At 38.9% G+C, this 18,466-nt stretch overlaps 1 protein-coding gene across 2 annotated transcripts in view; it reads right to left on the bottom strand.

Moving 5' to 3' along the window:
* Positions 1–18,466, bottom strand: part of vldlr (very low density lipoprotein receptor) — an 85,983-nt gene that overhangs the window by 42,008 nt on the left and 25,509 nt on the right. For both annotated transcript variants that reach the window (XM_022203050.2, XM_022203051.2), the window contains exons 4-5: positions 7,480–7,602; positions 1,133–1,341 (exon numbers count right to left, since the gene is read on the bottom strand). In XM_022203050.2, the coding sequence (XP_022058742.2) occupies positions 1,133–1,341; positions 7,480–7,602 (332 nt within the window). The remainder of the gene's footprint in view (positions 1–1,132; positions 1,342–7,479; positions 7,603–18,466) is intronic.

Here is an 18,466-nt window from a genome sequence, read left to right as displayed (position 1 = left end):
ACTGAAGACATCAAAACTATAATACATATGGAATTGCATTATAAACAAAAATGTGTTAATCTTCAGCATTAATTTACAATAGAAATAAATAAAAAGTAAATAATGAGAACTTTTACCTGGTTGTGTACATAAAAACCTCAGCAGCAGATCATAGATCAGCATCGTTTGAAAGAAATGACTGACCTTAGTGAGGAAAACCTGTCTACATTCCCTCTGTGAGAGCTGGATCAATTCTTGCTCAAGTTGACCTTCAACAGAGCTGAAGTTATTTTGTGTTACATCGATGGATTTTGTACAATCAATGTTGCAAAAAAAGTCCATATGAAACTGTTTATTTTTACAACATGTAGGGCTTTAAAACAGAAACATGACCATGTGGCTTAAACGTATTCTCAAAGGTTTTTCAGGGAATTTCAACCAAATTAATGTCACTACTGATGACGTAGTCAGTCTTTATTGGTCACGGGTTTACCGTTGACTAACTTCCTCCTAGTATTCTGAACTGCAACAATTCATGTAAGTTAAGCAGAGATCTACTTTATTGTCCCAAAGGGAAATTTATCTTGGGCAACAGTAAAGCTTCAACTCCACAATAAATAGCATTACAGGGAGTTCTAGGTTTACGACGTCCTTGATCTACGGTGTTTCGTTGGGCTCGGACCATGACTTTTCTGAAGAACTGATTGACATTGTGATGTACATAACCACTTTGTATACATTTTCTCCGGAGTTCCAATTTAAGGCGAAACTCGACTTAAGTCAATCCATAGGAACGGAACTTGGATGCAAGTGGAAGACCCCCTGTATATGTGTCTATATCAAACAACATCCAATATTTAGACCATAAACACAGTCTAACACGGTAATCTGCTGTCTCTTCTTGCCATGTCACTTTAGTGTAACCAGCTATTGTTAATCATCTTTCTGAGACTTGCATTAAAAACTGCATTACTGAAAATCAGACTACATTTCAGGCACATAAAAATAAGTGTGATAAATTTCTTGCTCCGTCGGTGTACACTAATGGTGCAAGAATGTAACTCCTTTTTATTCATTTGTGCTCCCAACTTGTAATCCTCCTTCCAGAGTGTCTGATTGTTGGGTAAGTTAGCGTGTAGCTTTTCCCTCCTACCTGGCAGTCCACGTCGTCGTCACAAACCCAGCTGGCCGGGATGCACGACGAGTTTCCACACTGGAACTCGCTGGGACTACAGGAGGACAGAGCGCATTCCACCTCATCCGAGCCGTCGCCACAGTCGTCCTCGCCGTTACACACGAAGTTCCGGGAGATGCAACGACCGCTGGCGCACGTGAACTCGTTGGGGGCACAGGTGATGTTACCTGGATGGTGATACCAGAGGAAAAAGAAAATATGAATGGTAAGTCATTTGGCAAGACAGAAAAACCACACACAAGGTCTTTTTGCATTAGTTTTTTTTCCTCCAAATTTAGACTAATCTCACTGTATTAGAAATTATAATGACAAACAGAAGCTTGAATGTGCATATGACGTTACTTAAGTCAACCAACTTCCTTTTTAAGCTGAAACAGGATGAGTTAATGTCAAGTTGAAGTAAAAGTGTTCAGAGGATTTATGACAAGGGTTTTTCTGGACTAAGAGCAACACACAAGACTACCATGCACGATGCCCAGCTTTGCCTGGAGTAAACCATATTTTTCTGTTGGACTGAAGCTGTGCAACATTTGGCAATCCAATCAGTGAATCAAGTTCAAGCACGCCAAAACAGCTCTGCCTGAATCCAGTTTCGTCAACTGCAAAGCATGCTAGAGGAAGAATAAAAGCTTGGGGCTGTTTTTATGGTTTAACCTAGAAGATAAATCTTATAATGCTACTTATACAATGATGTGATAATTCTGTGGTTCCAGTTATTTTGTAGCAACGGTCTGGAGAAGACTTTCCGGTTTCAAAGTGACAATGATCCCACTCACCAAGCCAGCTTCTCAGTAAAACAGTTTTCACAGTTAGCTTTCACTGAGCCGTGACCTCAACCACATTAACCACCACTGGGACAAACTCAAACACTGACTGCAGTCTAATTTTCCCACCAAGCATCTGTGAACAAGCTCACAAATGCCCCAAAATGTAGTAGAAAGTCTTCCCGGAGGAGTGGAGGTTGTTATAGCAGCACACTGAATGCGCTCCAGGTAGTTTTCTCCTCAGAATGAATTATGCGAATCCTTGAAGTTTAACAAATCTGTCGATTGCATTTCCTTCTTCATGAAAATCCAGATTTTCACTTTTCACGTCTTGTATTCATTATATCTACAGGGTGCTTCCTGTGCAGAGGATTTTTTGGCTTCACCAAAGAGTGCCAAAGGAAAATCACCTGCACCAAAAATCACAGGAATTCAAAATGAAAATGTCCAATCAATTCTTTAGCCTGCTTTGTTTATACAGTCTTCATTTATTCAAGCATGACTGATATTTTAGTCAGAAATGATCAGAGATAACAGGAAAAAGAATGTATTTTTTAAATTAATACACCAGACTCATTGCCTATACTGTAAACAGACTAGTCATGTTTACTCATGCGTAGTAAAACCCCCAGAAGAGAAAAAAACCCCGATCTGTGGCATAACAGTGATTCTGACTGCAGCTGAAAATACTCAGCCAGATCAGCTGCAGTGAAACAAGGAGACATTTGTTAATTGTTTGTTCACATCAAATATTTGCCCTTGATCTGTGACGCCAAGATGATTTACTGCGGCATAGCGTGATGCACGTGTTCAGGCAGTGACCTTAAAGTGAGCTGCCACCAGAGCATGTAAATCAAATGCTTACAGCCACGTTCTCTCTTCCTCCGGGTGCTTCCACCCACTCCTCCCTCTGAACACTGGTGTTTTATTATGAGGAAGCAGACAAGTGAAAACATGGTGCAGCCACGAGGTTTGGTTAAAATGGCATACTGTCGACTGGTATACTGACTCCTAACACATTTCTAGGACGCCAGGCATCTCCAAGTAGCTATATGCTTGATGTGTTGCATCCCACAGTGAGTTATGGTCATCACACAGCTCAGGAAATTCTGGCCTCAAAGATCCACCGATGTAGCCTAGCCGCGCTAGACCCAGGTTTGAAGTAGCAAGGGTCTAGGAACGCTCGACAGGGAGGGAGGAGGGCTAAAAGGTTGTCTATCAAATCACTCTGCAGCAATTGGGTAGGTATACAACCAATCAGCACAACGAATAGGCTGACGTAGTTCCTAGAGCGCCGGAAATCAGAGGATGCGGGAGTTCGGTGAAGCCTTATTTATACAGTCAATGGGTGAAGCTCAAGTTGAATTTTAGCTTCAAATCTTTAAAGGGATAGTTCGGGATTTTTGACATGAATCTGTATGGCATCCCCGTCAGCAGTGTTGTTCATTCACACAGACTTACTGCCGACAGCGTCCAGTGAGCAGAGATCCTGTCCGGTTTTGGTCCAGACGAAGGTAGTCCGGTAAGTTTGCTGGGGTCACGAAAATAAAGCGTTTTCTTCTCAAACCAATATGTGTTCGAAAGAGTGATATATTTGCATTACAAAACCGTTGTCCACGAAAAAGTCAGACCTCGTAAACGCTTGGCACTATTTTCTCTCCCTTCATATCACTCCGCGCTGCCTCCAGCTGGCAGTCGCGCAGGTTTCACTTTGTTTACTGCTCGTAAAGTTAACAACAACATGTCTGACTACGACAGCGATGATGAATATATTGACTTCAGCATTCAGCCAAAGGGATATCTTTATGAACCCAAATATACTGAAGCCGAAATTCACCAGATGGAGTTAGAACGGGCAGAGAGAGAGGGTTTACTTGCTATTTGTGCGCAACTCTAGGCACATTCTTATGCAGGGCTCTCTTGGAGTAAAAAACAACAACAAAAAAACAATCAAAATAGGAAGTATAAAAATTTCCAAGTCAATAAAATGCAATATGATAAATGCATCGATCAGCCACAACATTGTGACCACTGACAGGTGAAGGAAATAACACTGATCATACTGGTACTTTGTTTTGTTCTGTTGGAAAACCTTGGATTTTGACATTCATGTTGAGACAAATTAATGCTCTCTCTCTCTCTCAAATCTGAGAGATCTGGAGCAGTTTGCAAAAGAAGAGTGGTCCAAAAGTCCATTTGAGAGGTATAAGAAGCTTATTGATGGTTATAGGAAGCGACTGGTTTCAGTCATTTCTTCCAAAGGGTGTGCAACCAAAAATTGAGTTCAGGGTGCCAAAAATTTTGTCTGGCCCATATATTGAGTTTTGTGTAAAAAAAATAAAAATAGCCTTACTTTTTATTAATCTCCAGAGCAAAATATGTTTTTTTGCATATCCCAACTGAGGTCAGAGCGCAGGGTCAGCTACAGTACAGAGCCAGGAAGGGTTAAGGGCCTTGCTCAAAGGCCCTACAGTGGCCACATCAGGGTTGGAACCTCTGACCTTGGGTTCAGTCGTCCAGAATTCACCCGCTGTGCCATCACTACCATAATTTGAAAATTGTCTTTTTTCTTCTGCCTTTTTGCATTTTTCCAATGCACACCAAGGAAATAAACTCATGTATAACAAAAACATTTGAAATTGCAACAATTTCTGGGAGAAATGATGTATTTTCTGGAAAAAGTCTAGAGGTGCCAATACGTTTGTCTATGACTGTACATAATGTCACATTGCATGAGGTGGCGTGAGGTAGTGAAGGGTTTGTTTTTGCTGTCAGTCTCACTGTGACAGGTGTTTATGGTCTAATTTGCTGTGACACTTTTCTTACAAAAGACTTGCAGCAAAAATAGCATGGTCTTGTAACTTGAAAAACTGAAAGGAGCCAATGAGCTTGTAAGTAGCAACCAAAACCCTGCAATCAATATGTACAATCGCATTTTTACCTAGATTTCTACATGCTGCACTTGTATGTAGTATTTACTTCTGCAGTACGTAGCGTCCGAAAATGCACTTCAGAACACATTAGTGGTCCTAATATAGAGTACAGATGATGAGATGCACCAACACCGTTTGTATTAGAGGCATCAGTGCTGATAAACAACACAGCGCTCACAAAACATCGACATGTTTCAGATGAAAATACTGACACATTCATTAACATCCTCCACTCTCAGCACAAATGTCAAGCGAGGAAATCCAGCACCAATAATCAATCATTAAATTCATAGTCAATTTGTTCTGGTTAAAATGTAGCGGATACATCATTTTAAATTCCACTTGAATCCCACGTTTGGTTTGTTTTTTTCCCCTCATTAAAATTTTCCAGCACACTTACAGGCTGCTTCACTGTCAGATTCGGTTCTGTTTGTGGGTCGAGGCAGAGCTTCACGCTCCGCAGGAGAAGCCGTTAGTGTGTTTATGTTGCACAGCGTTCAGGATAAACAGCTGGAGGATGGGATGTAATTGATACAGGCATCCCTGACACAGTCTCAGTACTTTTAGCAAATAAGGGACATCAACTGTTATACTTAATAAGCAGCACTTAATGAGCAGAGCTTCTGAAGAATTGTATCGCTGCACCTCTCAGAGTCTCAGCAGGCTGCTTCATTTGCACTAAAGTTGTCTGCCCTGTCACTATAGTAATGAGGCAGGAAAGCAAACAGCACAGTTTCAGCTGTAAAGAAGGCAAAGTTCAGAATGACTTTCATTTCAAATTCATTCATTGCATCCTGGACAGAGTTTCTGCAGCCCTCAGCATCCAGTAATCCATCGTTCTAATAGGCAAGTCAATTGTTTAACAATGCATTAAAGGCAATCTATGTGAAGCCGAGGCCAGAAAGTATCTTGATTCCACATGAGACACAATCAAAGGTTCCTTCAAGTGCTCATAAGGCAGCGGCGAGGAAACAGCATGGCTGCTATCCAATATCCATACTTTAATACCACATACCAAACCAGACCATGTTTAATGAAGTACACCAGAAATGCCTAGATGTCCTACAACAGCTGGTTGGATTTTGAAGTATGCAAGCTACAATGATTTTCTGGCCATTTTGACCCATATTTCTCTGTACATTTACATCACTCCAACAGCCTACTTCACATTAAAGACTGCAACGATCAAAGCTTAAGATACATTTTTAATGAGAAGGCAGCATTTCCCAGTTGTATGCATGATCCATAAAAAAGTACATACTTCAATCAATCAGCTGTAGCTGATCCAGAACACTGCTGTCAGAGGCCTAACACCAGCAAACTGGACCACATTACATTGATCTTCAGATCACTGCACTAGCTTCCTGTTAGTCAAAGGAGACTCCTCATCTACAAAGCACTGAATGGTCTTGGACCAAAATCCATCCTGGACTTATTAGCTCCATATGAAGCATCAGAGCCCTCAGGTCATCACAGACAGGTTCACTGTGTGTTCCCAGAACAAGGACCAAGACTAGGGAAGCAGCACTCAGCTATTATGCTCCTCACCTGTGGAACAAACTCCTGAACACCTGAGGTCTACTCAAACTGTCAGCTATTTTAAAATCAGGTCTGAAAACCATTTTGTTTGCTGCTGCTGCTGCTGCTTTCCCTTAGATGTTCAATCTGTTTTCTTGACTTTTAAGCTTCATTTCTATGATTTTAATACCTACTTTTAAATCCAGAGGTCAGAGAGAATCCTCAGAACTGATACTGGCACTGCTCACACGAATATGCTGCTTTGTTGTACCACTCCTTACGTCAGTAAACCTTATTCTCAACCAAAGTCATCTGAGTCTCCAGAGTATGTGTCTGCCTCCTCAACCTTCTCTCAACATCATGAACTTTCATTAGCAATCTTTATAAGTAATTTCAAAGTTCTGTGATGCATTTCTTTCCCATTGGAAATCACTTTAAATTGCCTTGTGTATGATTGATTGATTGATTGATCATTTATTTCAAACCAGCTTCTGACACCACCAAAATCAGACAATTTACATAAGTGATTTGAAAAGGGGATGGATTGTGCCATTCAAATAGACTTGTCTCATTTTGTAAGGGCAGCCATAGCACATACTTAAAGTACAAAGAAAAGGTATGCAATTCAGAAAGTAGCCAAAGATCTGGATCAAGGAAAAAGAAGCTGCTCGATCACAACAAATTTCACAAAATGTTCTTGATGGCAACCTAGAAATCATGTTTTCAACCTACTGCTTTCCAAACAAATTGAAATAAGGTGGATATAAACAGATCAAACAGTCACAATTGTTCCCATTGCATTTACAACTGACAGCAATTGCCTGCGAATAATAAATAACTCAATTTGGCTTAATGGTGACTGTACTAAAGTTGGATCTTCTAGAAAAAGGGGAAGTTTAACCCGGTCTTCAGGTCAGTCAGTATCAAAGACTTGCTGCCTGAGGTTAAATTTCATGTCTTCTACCTATTTTTGATGCTACATGACCATGAAAATCATCACAATGTTTGAGTTGAGGAATTAGCAAAGGTTAACTACGTCCTGTTGAGTAATTTAAGTAAAAATGCGCAGACAAGTCCATCTTCCACCTACCACAGTTGACTTCGTCCTCTCCGCTGTCACAGTCCTTCTCTCCGTCACACTTCCAGAAGATGGGGATACACTGGGTGGTTCCTGCTCCACAGCTGAACTCGTTCATTCGGCATGTCCTCATGTCTGCAAGGACGAAAAAAAACAGAAACCCAACATCAGCACTGTATTGGGTATAAATGGGAATCAGTCTGTTCAGGGCCAGTGATGATCAGGCAGCTTCATCAAACACAGTCAATCAATTCTGGATCAACAGTTGGAGTATTCAAAAAGTTTTCTAGAAAGAGTCTTCAGAGTCTGATGTGAATAAAGTTTATTCAATACAGAGGCTGTAAGAACAACGAGCAAAATCTCCACATTTTAACTGACTGCACAAAGTGTTAGATCATCTATTATACCTATGCAAATTCCTTCTAAACGTTCCTCTCCCGTTCTGGAAAGCCAAAACCCATCTTTTTAAGCATGACCTAGGTTTCAACTCACAAGTGCAGTCTTCTGTTGGGTTGCCACATTCAACAAGATTATTTAGTGCATTTATGACTTCAGTTGACAAGTCAGGCTTTCCAATATTATCCCGTTTGCTCTTAAATTTATCTATTTGTCTAATTCTAGCATTTGTTCAATCAACAGGTAGACTCCCAATTTGGGTTTACGTTCGTTTATTTTTTTCTTGTTCTTTCATATCTTGAGCTGAAGATAAAGCAGTTGCTGGTGCTTGATGATAAAGGAAATAACACAAATACACAGCAACCACAGGAGTGAACATGGGGTTGAAATGGTTCATGTTGGTCTTGTCTGTTCCTCGTGATGCAAACTGTGGTTATTGCAACATCATACTGGACATTACCCTAAAATAATGCAGGTATTTGGCAGAAGTAAGGCATTTGAGTCACAGCTGTGTCATTTTTGGCAGAATTTCTGTCAGAATTCACCAACTTCTAATGGAATTTAAGTGCGTCAATCAGAAAATAAATACAGCAATCTCAAATAACTCCCATTTTACTTTCAAAGGATGCTTCATCTGCATATCTGGGACTTCCACAGCAACATTCAAGCTCCATATCTCATTACTAATTCTGATTTACCACCAGAATGAAGCTTGGGATTTTCTCTTCAGGTGTTTTTTTATGGTCACAAATGTCTGAAACAAAACTGAACACCATGCGGGTTCATGTGTGATACTTATGCAACAGAGCAGTGTTATTTTAACGTATAGTGTCATCGTGCAGCTGTAGCCACTCAGCTGTTGGCTGTTGAGTGTTTTCCTCAGCGACAGCGGAGCCAAAAATAACAGGAAGACACAGAAAATTACTGACTTTTGTGCTGGAAAGAGTGAAGAGCTTTGGGCAAAGTTACCTGTCAGAGAAAGATGCTTCACTGAGGTGTGATGGCGAACACAAAGTCCTCACTTCTCAGTGCCCTGACATCCACAGAGCTGCAAGCTGTTACATAATCCAGTTTACTGGAACATCAACAGCTGAGATCCTGAAAATCTTATTTATATAACAACGTTGAGGTTTTCTATTAAGTTTACAGGATAAATATTTCCTCTCTTGACATTTAAGCAGCTAAAAGTCCAGCTGAGTGCAGTTTTTTCTAGCTTTACAGAACAAATGTGCATTTTTGATCTCATTTGTTTGTTAATTTAAAAAATTGATCCATAGAATCATCATAATCTCTTGTACAGACAGAATGGCAAGTGTGAAATGTGACTCATCGGCATACATATTCAACCAACAGCACTCGTTTCCATAAAATTTCAGCTCCAGGATCTGGGTTTGCCTCTTATCCCAGCGATCTTCCACTGTGGGGGGAGATAACAAGCAGCGAGCCTCATAAAAACTGGCAGCGCTGTGATAAGAGCTGCTCGGCGGAGCGGCGGATGAAGGTGAATTGAAAAGTGGCTCCTACAGATGTATGAATTATTGACTATGAGAATTGTAGTTTTGTTGATAAGCCAGGTAACGATATGCTGCCACATTTCTGAATTCAGTTTGCTGTGTTAGACTCCCGATGACTCGCTCTAAGAATGACAATGTAAACTTGTTTCCTTGTTCAAAACCCTGACTGGCTTGTTGATTTTGTGCGCTCCTTGACGAATTCAAGGTCACAAGTTGCAGCAGTTCAACCAGTTTAATAATTAATCAGTTGAGTATTCACTAGAGACGTCATGAGGTGCAATACTTCCATACAAAGTCAAAACAAAATCTTGAAAATGTGCAGCTGTCACAGGTAGTCAACGGCTGATTACGATTTCTCCAGAAAGGCGTCAGGAATTGCAGGTGGACCAATAGGTCTGCTGCAATTTGTGAAGGTCAAAAAAACAAACAAAAACATCCTCTAAAAGTTGAGTATGGAGAAACTGAATGTCTGCATCAGTGATAAGGTACTAGTGTTAGATGCTCAAGTCAGAATATAAACTGTGTCACATTTAGAACAAGAAAAGCACCGGATGAGATGGAGACAGATGATTACTCAATCTCCAGAATAAGAGACAGGATACTCGCTTATTTAAACAAGAAAAGCACTCAGAAAGAGCAGTACCCACCAAGGCTGCTCAGGTCCTTGCATGATTTCCGACAGACAAGTCCTCAGTGGTGGATTTGGAGCAGGATCACAATCATGTGATCATCAGCAGGCAGCTGATGTAGCGTTCACTTGTTGTCATGGTTACAGTGACGCCGTGACACTGTCTCACAATGATACAGGAATTTAACAAATCTGTGGATCCAGACTATAAGCTGCATCACTGCCAAAATCTAATCACTTGATCCTTGTGTCATTTCTGACCTTCCCTGAAGATTTCATTCAAATCCCTTAGTCCGTTTTTGAATAATGTGCACAGATAAACGGACAAACGTACGTCGATCGTCACATAGTTCTACGTTTTCTTTTTTCACTCCTTCGCCACGTTCCTCGGTGGAGTAATGAACAAAGAAAACCTATCACACATGTCTTAGAAGCTTGGAGACAGAAACACAGACCTAAACGCAGAATTCAAGCTGAGGAAGTTTCAGTTGTTACTTTAAATTACCATCATCATCCTATTTTTCTAACATCACCATGAGAAAGATGCTGAGCAGATGGAAGACCAAAGCAGGCCAACAAGACAACTATATCTGAAGCTTTACACAGGAAGCTCATATATGACTTGCTTTTAAAAACTATTGATATAAAATATACAGCAGATGAGCATTACAGGAGATAGAATATATATTTTAAAATGTAGATATTTTTGTACAATATTGTTTTAAATAACAGCAATGTATTTTTGTGCTACTTGAAACTTCCATCTCTAGTTCGTTTCAAATAAATACATTAATTTCACTAGTTATCATGCAATGAATCCTAAAAAAATGCACTCCATCTTGCACATGCACTTTTTATTCTTCTTACCTGTTAATTGCTGCTATTTCTACAACTACACTAACCTGCTGCTATCTACAATGATCCCCATCATGTACAGTAGTGCACTTTTTATCCTTATTACCTGTTAAATTTTAACCTGTTGCTATATTCAGACATGCACTAGTTTTAGCTGTCGTCAGTTTTATTTATCTGAATGTTCTCATTTTTTAACTCTAAGACCTTGCACTGGTGAGGCATTTTTTTCCTTTTACTGTGTATGTACATACTTCGGTAGTCCGTGGTAAAACTGTAATTCTGCTTACCAATGATTCCTTTAATGTTATTTTCTTAAGTTCTGCACTGATAACATGACAGCTGCACTAAGAAAAGGACATACCAGTCAACTTTCATATTACGTTTAACAGTAGGCATCTTTAACCCACCCAAAAAAAACATCACAAAGGGTCAGTAAAGGGCAGAGTAGAGGAGGGTGAGCAGATGTAAACAAACAATTTAGGAGTAAAAATATTGAAAGAGACCAATTTGAAGTTCCTTTCTGCTCATTTTAAACCCGAGCAGCTCAACAGGAACTAAGGATTACTTCCTTAACGGCGACTTAAATATGAGCACAGTACAAGCCCTTCAAACAGAAATTAGCACACACACTAGTGACTCTACTCCATGCTGCCAAGTCATGTGTAACAGCTGGTCAAACAGCACAGTGATACAACAGTAGATGGGCTGACCGGCACGTACACGCCTGCAGCTATGACTGGAACTTAACACTTTAAAACACACACACAACAAACTGGAATGCTGTTCAAGACCTTCAGCTGACCGACACACGTTTCCAAGCAGGAACACACACACACACACACAAATACACACGCAGATTGTAGCTTTAAAACTACACAAGCACAGCTCGACGTCAGAAAGCTGCCAAGGCTGAAGACTGAAAGATCAAATGGCACAGGAGGACGTTCAGGCAGTCACGTTTTCTATGCAGAGATTCATAATTATAAGAATAACTTTATTTATAAAGCACCTTTTGAAAACAGAGATTGCAAAGTGCATTGACCAACAGAGGACCGGTCAGTCAAAACATGGTGAAAGTTACTCACAATAAATAAGTCTAGCAACACCAGGTAAAATTTAAAAAATGCCACGCAGAAGTAAGGGAAAGAACAAAAGAAAATAGAGGGTAAAGCCATAAAGACAAGGCTAAAAATGATAATAGCAGTAAAAAAGTAAAATAAACACAAAATGAACAATGGCATAAATTAAATCCAACATCTTTAAACGGACTCATTCCTTTGTTTGATATGCATCCTAATCTAGCTAATTATACACTTAACTTCATTTTTACTATTTATTTTATTTGACTGCTCTGCCTCATCTCCTTACGTTTTGCTTGATTATCTGTGTTTGTATGTTTTGACTGTCAAAGCACCTTGTGAAAGCTGTCAAGGGTGCTTTACAAATATAGTTATAAGTTTAGAAAAACTGACAAAGAAAATAGATGAGAAAATACTATAAAATAAAAAATAGTAGGCTAAAAAGGTCAACTAAGAGGAAGTCGGAATCTTAATTCTCGTTTTATTTTGCAATAACAAAAGATTTATTTGAAGTTGAAAGTGACCAAATAATTAATCTGTCATATTAAAGTGGTACAGTGATCTAACCTTGATTTCAAGAGCACTGGGACCATCTACACTACCGTTCAAAAGTTTGGGGTCACTTAGAAATGTCCTGGTTTTTGAAAGATGAAGATGACATTAAATAAATCAGAAATCCAGGCTAGACATAGTTCATGTGGTAAATGACTATTCTAGCTAGAAAAATCAGATTTTTACTGGAATACCTCCATAAGGGTACAGAGGAACATTTCCTGTGTTCTAATGCTACATTGTGTTATTTAATGGTGTTGAAAGACTCATTGATGGTTAGAAAACCATTGTGCAGTTATGTTAGTACATGGATAAAAGTGTGAGTTTTATGGAAAACATGGAATTGTCTGGGTGACCCCAAACTGTTGAATGGTAGTATACATAACACCTTTGATTATTTAAAATCATCAGGTTCTATGGGATCAACTGGACATTTTTGTGGCAAGAAGTGGCGCAAACGCATTTAAAAATAATCCACATAGTGTGTTTTTAAGTGCCATGCCACCAATTCATCTGTAGAAGCACTCCAAGGTTGCTTTATTAAACCAAATCCAGAATGAAGGTTGTAATGAATCCATTCAACCAGCTCAACCTTGTGTTTGCATTTAAAATCGTTATGCAGTTACTCAGAGGTTTGCTGTAATGAATGACAAAGCAGATGGTCAGCTCAGTGGAAGGTTATCTATAGAAGGTTTGAGTTGATTTATTTTAGGACGAACCAAAGCTCCATCAGATATTAATGCAACGTTAAAGCAGTAGAACTGAATCCGTTGTCCTCATCTTTTCCAACAACTGCTTCTTACCCAATGTATTTCATCTAAAGCTTCTAAACTCAGTGGGATCCTTGGCGATACCAAACAGCCAGTGGCTTTTCAACACCTCACCTGCTATAAGGACTCCCTGATGAACACAGCTCTCGTTTTTTTGGCAGATTGCAGCAGGCATTTGCCCCAATTCCAAGATGTACCGTTTTCTTTTCTGCCAGAGGTGTAGATTTTACTTTCTGCATTGTTTTGGAGTCGTGTGCACTCAGCCCTGCTGTGCAGACACGCTGCAGCAAGAAGCAAAAAGACGACGACTCCTCTGTGAAAACGCTGAGCAGGTAGTACAACCCTGCTATGAACACCTGAAACCCTCTGCTGCCCAAGTAAACATCACTCCACAAACACTGAGAAACCAAGCTGCTACTTTATAATCAACAATTGGTCTTATTTTGGTGTTTGCTGCCTTTTTTTTCCTACTCTCTACTCTCTTTGTCAATGCTTTAACAGATGCTGGTCTATCTACTTCTTTCCCAGCGATATTTTGCACTCAGTTTTGTTTGATATTGAATTACACTGCTCAAACATCCTTGTTCTTATTTACCGAGGATGATTGCAGCAGTTAACCAGCTGATTTATGCATACACACAGAGTGCTAAAGTCGATTCTGGCAGGAAGAAAACTCACTGCATTGACTGAATAATGAAGGCCAGCTGCATTTCTTCCACTTTATGTAGACAATCGTAAAAACATCACTTTCTAACAGCAAACTGCACGCATGTTCTATTATTTGCAATTTCTGTCAAGTAAGTCAGCGGATATAGACTCATATGCTGTATTAACATATAGTGCAGCTTTAGCAGCAAGAAAAAACTGCTATTTTAATGACTGAAATGGGATTTGTTAAGAGCCGCACTTCCTGGTACATTGATTTTTTTGGAGTAATAACCATTAGGAAAAATCTGGAGCTAAAAATGGACATGACAAAAGAAAAAAGACTGTATTCCACATTACAAAAGTAACTTTGTGCAAAAAAAATTAGTGTAAAATGCATCTTAAGAAAACATTTCCTATTTCAGTGACAAAAGCAATGCACAAATTTTGACCAAACTGCCAAAAACTCACTGTTTAAGGCGGTTATCCCTCTCATTGTCATTTTACTCCTTCCTTGTCTGCACCACAGAGAACCTACCCAGGAATTAGTCTGATACTGCAGCACCTCCACTTTATTCCAAACCTGCATTGATTAAAGCCTGTGGATTAACCTAATATGCACAATGCAAGAATAGAGAAATAACATTCAACATAATCTGACTGTTTCTTCTTGGAGTACGTATTTTCTGAGCTACACTTTCTTTACGTCTTCAGACGACTTGTCTTGAAATTGATTTAGGCATTCATGTGAAGCCGAAGAGCGAAAACATCAAACCAACAAGCGGTTGATGAATCGCCTTCATCTTCCCAGTGATGTTCATCTCCGTACCTGAGCAGACGCCAACATTCATTTGTCTTTACCGCGGTGCAGATGAGAGATCCTCATTAAAAAGAGAATGTAGAATAACGCTGCCCATCGTTACGCTTGTCTTTGATTCCGATGAGCCCCTCAGCGAGACCTCTCATCGCCGTTCTACCGTTTAAAAGCACAGCAGCCTTCCTCGGTTCCGTTTAAACAACTTATTTATTTGACAGGACTGCTGGCTGGGGACTCCCCCTCGCTGCTTTTAAGTCCCTCGCTGAATTTCGGCAGCGGTGTGATAATCCATTAGGAGGAGCAGGAAGTCTCCATCATGCACTCTCAGCTATGGTCACATATCTTGTTTGTAAAATTCTGTGACTGGCTGCTCACCGGACTCAAAGAGTAATCCGCCCAAAACCAAAGTGTTTTCATCCTCATGGAGAAAGTTTCCACAAGTTACTATGTCAGAGGTGGAAGCACAGGTCAGAAAGTTTACTTATAAACGTAAAACTTCAGCACAAAAAGCCTCAACATGACAATATTCCCTGTGCAGAATACAACATTTTTTTGTTGTATTTTTAGACACAAATATTTGTCTTTAATGTGATGAGCGCAGGTCATTTTAAAATTCTTACACTGCACTAAAAATAAGTCACTTGAAAGTGAAAAACAATAGTATGTGACATTTTGTTTTTAATGGAAACATTTTTGTCTTTAAAGGTCCCAAGTGTAAGGTTTCTCTGCATAAAAAAGAATGCATTAGAATCGATATTGTTCTTAATCATTGATACTTGGCAGATAAAACAATTCTCCACTTAGCACTTACTGTATGGAATACAAGTCATTTTTTCAGTTTTTATTCATAAAAACAATAGCATCAGTAAACAAACTAGCATTTAAAGGGTTAAAATATTAAAAATCAATAAATATTTGGTTATTATGATCAAGATTCATGTATATTAAAAGAAATCAGTAATTAAAAGTGGAAAAGAATATTAGTATGTAACATTTTTCTGTATCGTTTCTGACGTGGACAATTCTGTCTTTAAGCTCCTGGGTGCGAAGTTGTGTTTTTTTGGTGCTTTTTTTTGTAAACTTATGCTGCAAAATAAATAATAGTACATCAGAATCAATGTTGTTGCTCATCACTGACATGCCAGATTGTGAGACTCGACAGAAGAATTTGTCACTTGCCACTTACAACACAAAATATAAATGATTTTTTTTCCCTGTCTTTTTTCTTCATAAAAAAACAACCTAAACTAACTTGCATTTAAATGGTTAAAATCCTGAAAATTAATGAATATTTGGTTATTATGATCAGGGTTTGTACTTTAAAAGAAATAAGGCATTAAATGTGAAAAATATGAATAATACGAAACATATTTTTGGCATTGTTCCCAGCATGGACATTTTTGTCTTCAAAGTCCAAAGTGCAAGTTTGTTTGTTTTTAAACCTTACACTGCTGAAAATAAAATGCATCAGAGTCAGTGCTGTTGTTAATCAATGACACATAACAGAGTGCAATAATTACAAAAAAAAATCCACGTAAAACTTACTGTATGTAAAATTTAAAAATATCTAATATTTTTCTCATTAAAAAAGTACAATGGCATGTAAACAAATTGGTATTCAAAGGGTCAAAGTACTGAAAATTAATTAATATTTGGTAATTATGATCAGGACTCACGTATACTAAAAGAAATATAGTATTTTTTGGCATCGTTTTTGATGTGGACATTGTTGTCTTTAAGGTCCTGAGTGCAAGGTTTGGTTATTTGTGTTTAAAATTTAAAAAAAAAAAAAAAGTGTACACCGCATAGAAAATGTATCAGAATGAGTGCTGATAATCACTGATACATGCCAGACTGAGATAATAAATTAAAGCAATCTTAACTTAACACTGACTGTATGGAATATAAATAATTTTTCTTTTATAAAAAGGATAAACAACTGTGATGTCATTTAAACAAACTGGAATTTAAAGGGTTGAAATCCTGAAAATGAACAAATATTTGGTAATTATGATCAGGACTCATGTACATTAAAGGAAATGAGTCATTAAAAGTGAAAATATGATTCACATGCAACTTTGTTTTGGTATTATTTTTGGCGTGTACATTTTTGTCTTTAAGAACCTCTTTTTTTTTAAATGACACTAAGGTAGCAAGTCCTAAAAAAAGTTGAAATCTCCACAAAAAGCTGAATGTTATCCTTGCCGCACTGCTTTTCTCAAGTTCAAAAATAAATCTTAAAGCTGAAATGGGATAGAATCCTTTATACATATCCCTTTTACTGTACAAACGGCTTGATTTGAAGCCTGTCCAACACAAATATTCATGTGAGACCAACACGGTACCAAAGACTGTTTGCTTCCAGCTCTTCTGGCTGATTCTGGAGAAGAAAAATTTAAAGAGGCAGAGATGTCGACCACCTTGTAAGTGTCACTTCCACTATAACACGATTACACTTTCAGATCAACTAAGTGACAGGAACATGAGCCTAAATAGATCAGAAAAACAGTTTTTACACCGGTTTATCCTCGCTGTTTTTGGCTTCACCCTGAACCTCTGCTCTTCCCTGCAGTCGGTGTCTTTGGTAATTAAAGCTGCTCACATTCTCTGGGTGTCTGGGGGCACATGTACAAGCCCCGGTTTCATACTTTAATGTTCATCATGTTGTGCCTTGTTAATCTCTATTTATGTGCTTTGTTGCCGTGTAAACCCCTGAACGAACCCATTTCTTCAGAGTAATTTATAAACGACAGGAGCGGCTGACATGTCCTCTCTCTGGTGGCAGACACAGCAGGAATTATCATCAATCATCATGCAAAGCATTTACTCAGCACTAAAAAAAAAAAAAAAACACATCAGTTCTGGAGCTCCAATCAACCTGAATCTGTGTGACATCTAGCTTGATTACGTGGGTCATGTTTTAGGCTTTAAGGCCAATTCATCGTGTTTGTGAGCAGAGAGTTTCAGACGGCGGCTCAACCATGGCCAGAAATGGAAACAATGAGAAAGTATCTTAAAATGCAACCCACTAAGCATCAACGGCTCCAAAACATTTCCTACGACCATTCTCAAAGCAGCAGTTCCTCTAATGAACTCAATACTTCTGTTTCTCAAGTCATTATGTCATTTAGGAAATTCACTCCCAATCAGTGTGCTGGTGGCCCCGATTGAAAAATAAGCCTCTATTTAAATAGATTTAGGTGTTAATACCAGTTCTGCAGAGACTCACAAGCTGTTTGGATGAAGCAGGTCAAGAGGTTGATTCACCGGTGAGCTCGAGTTACATGATTATTTTGATTGAGGTGTGATAGGAGTGTCACGTTGTTAGTGGAGTAGGAAAAACATCATCAGCTAATGGTGTTGCTGTTCATTAGCTTGTTTTAATCAGTTTTTGACCCTTAAGGGATTCTGATTTCCAGTATTTCCACAAGTAAATCTTTATTTTCTTAACAGTCTCCAACTTCAGCATTGAGTATAAAGCATACAGCATGTTGTATGCTTTGGTAATGGGCTATTATTGGGCTTCAAGTGTCCCTCCACCAGCTTCACCCTAAAAGCCCTGGCTAAAACTGGAAAACATGTCATCTACCAGACAGCAAGGCTTCAATTCAGCTCCACTAAAACCCAAAGACGTCCTTACTTTATACGTTGGTCTTTCTATACAGTCTTTTGCCAAACACAAAGTGTATATAATCACTTATTAACCCTTTAAGCTTCAGTCAATTCCAGCCGTTTTCAGTACA

The sequence above is a fragment of the Acanthochromis polyacanthus genome, chromosome 18 (assembly GCF_021347895.1).
Source record: "Acanthochromis polyacanthus isolate Apoly-LR-REF ecotype Palm Island chromosome 18, KAUST_Apoly_ChrSc, whole genome shotgun sequence".
Classification (NCBI taxonomy): domain Eukaryota; kingdom Metazoa; phylum Chordata; class Actinopteri; family Pomacentridae; genus Acanthochromis; species Acanthochromis polyacanthus.
The sequence above is the reverse complement of the archived record's forward strand: the minus strand, read 5'-3'. Positions and strand labels throughout refer to the sequence as shown.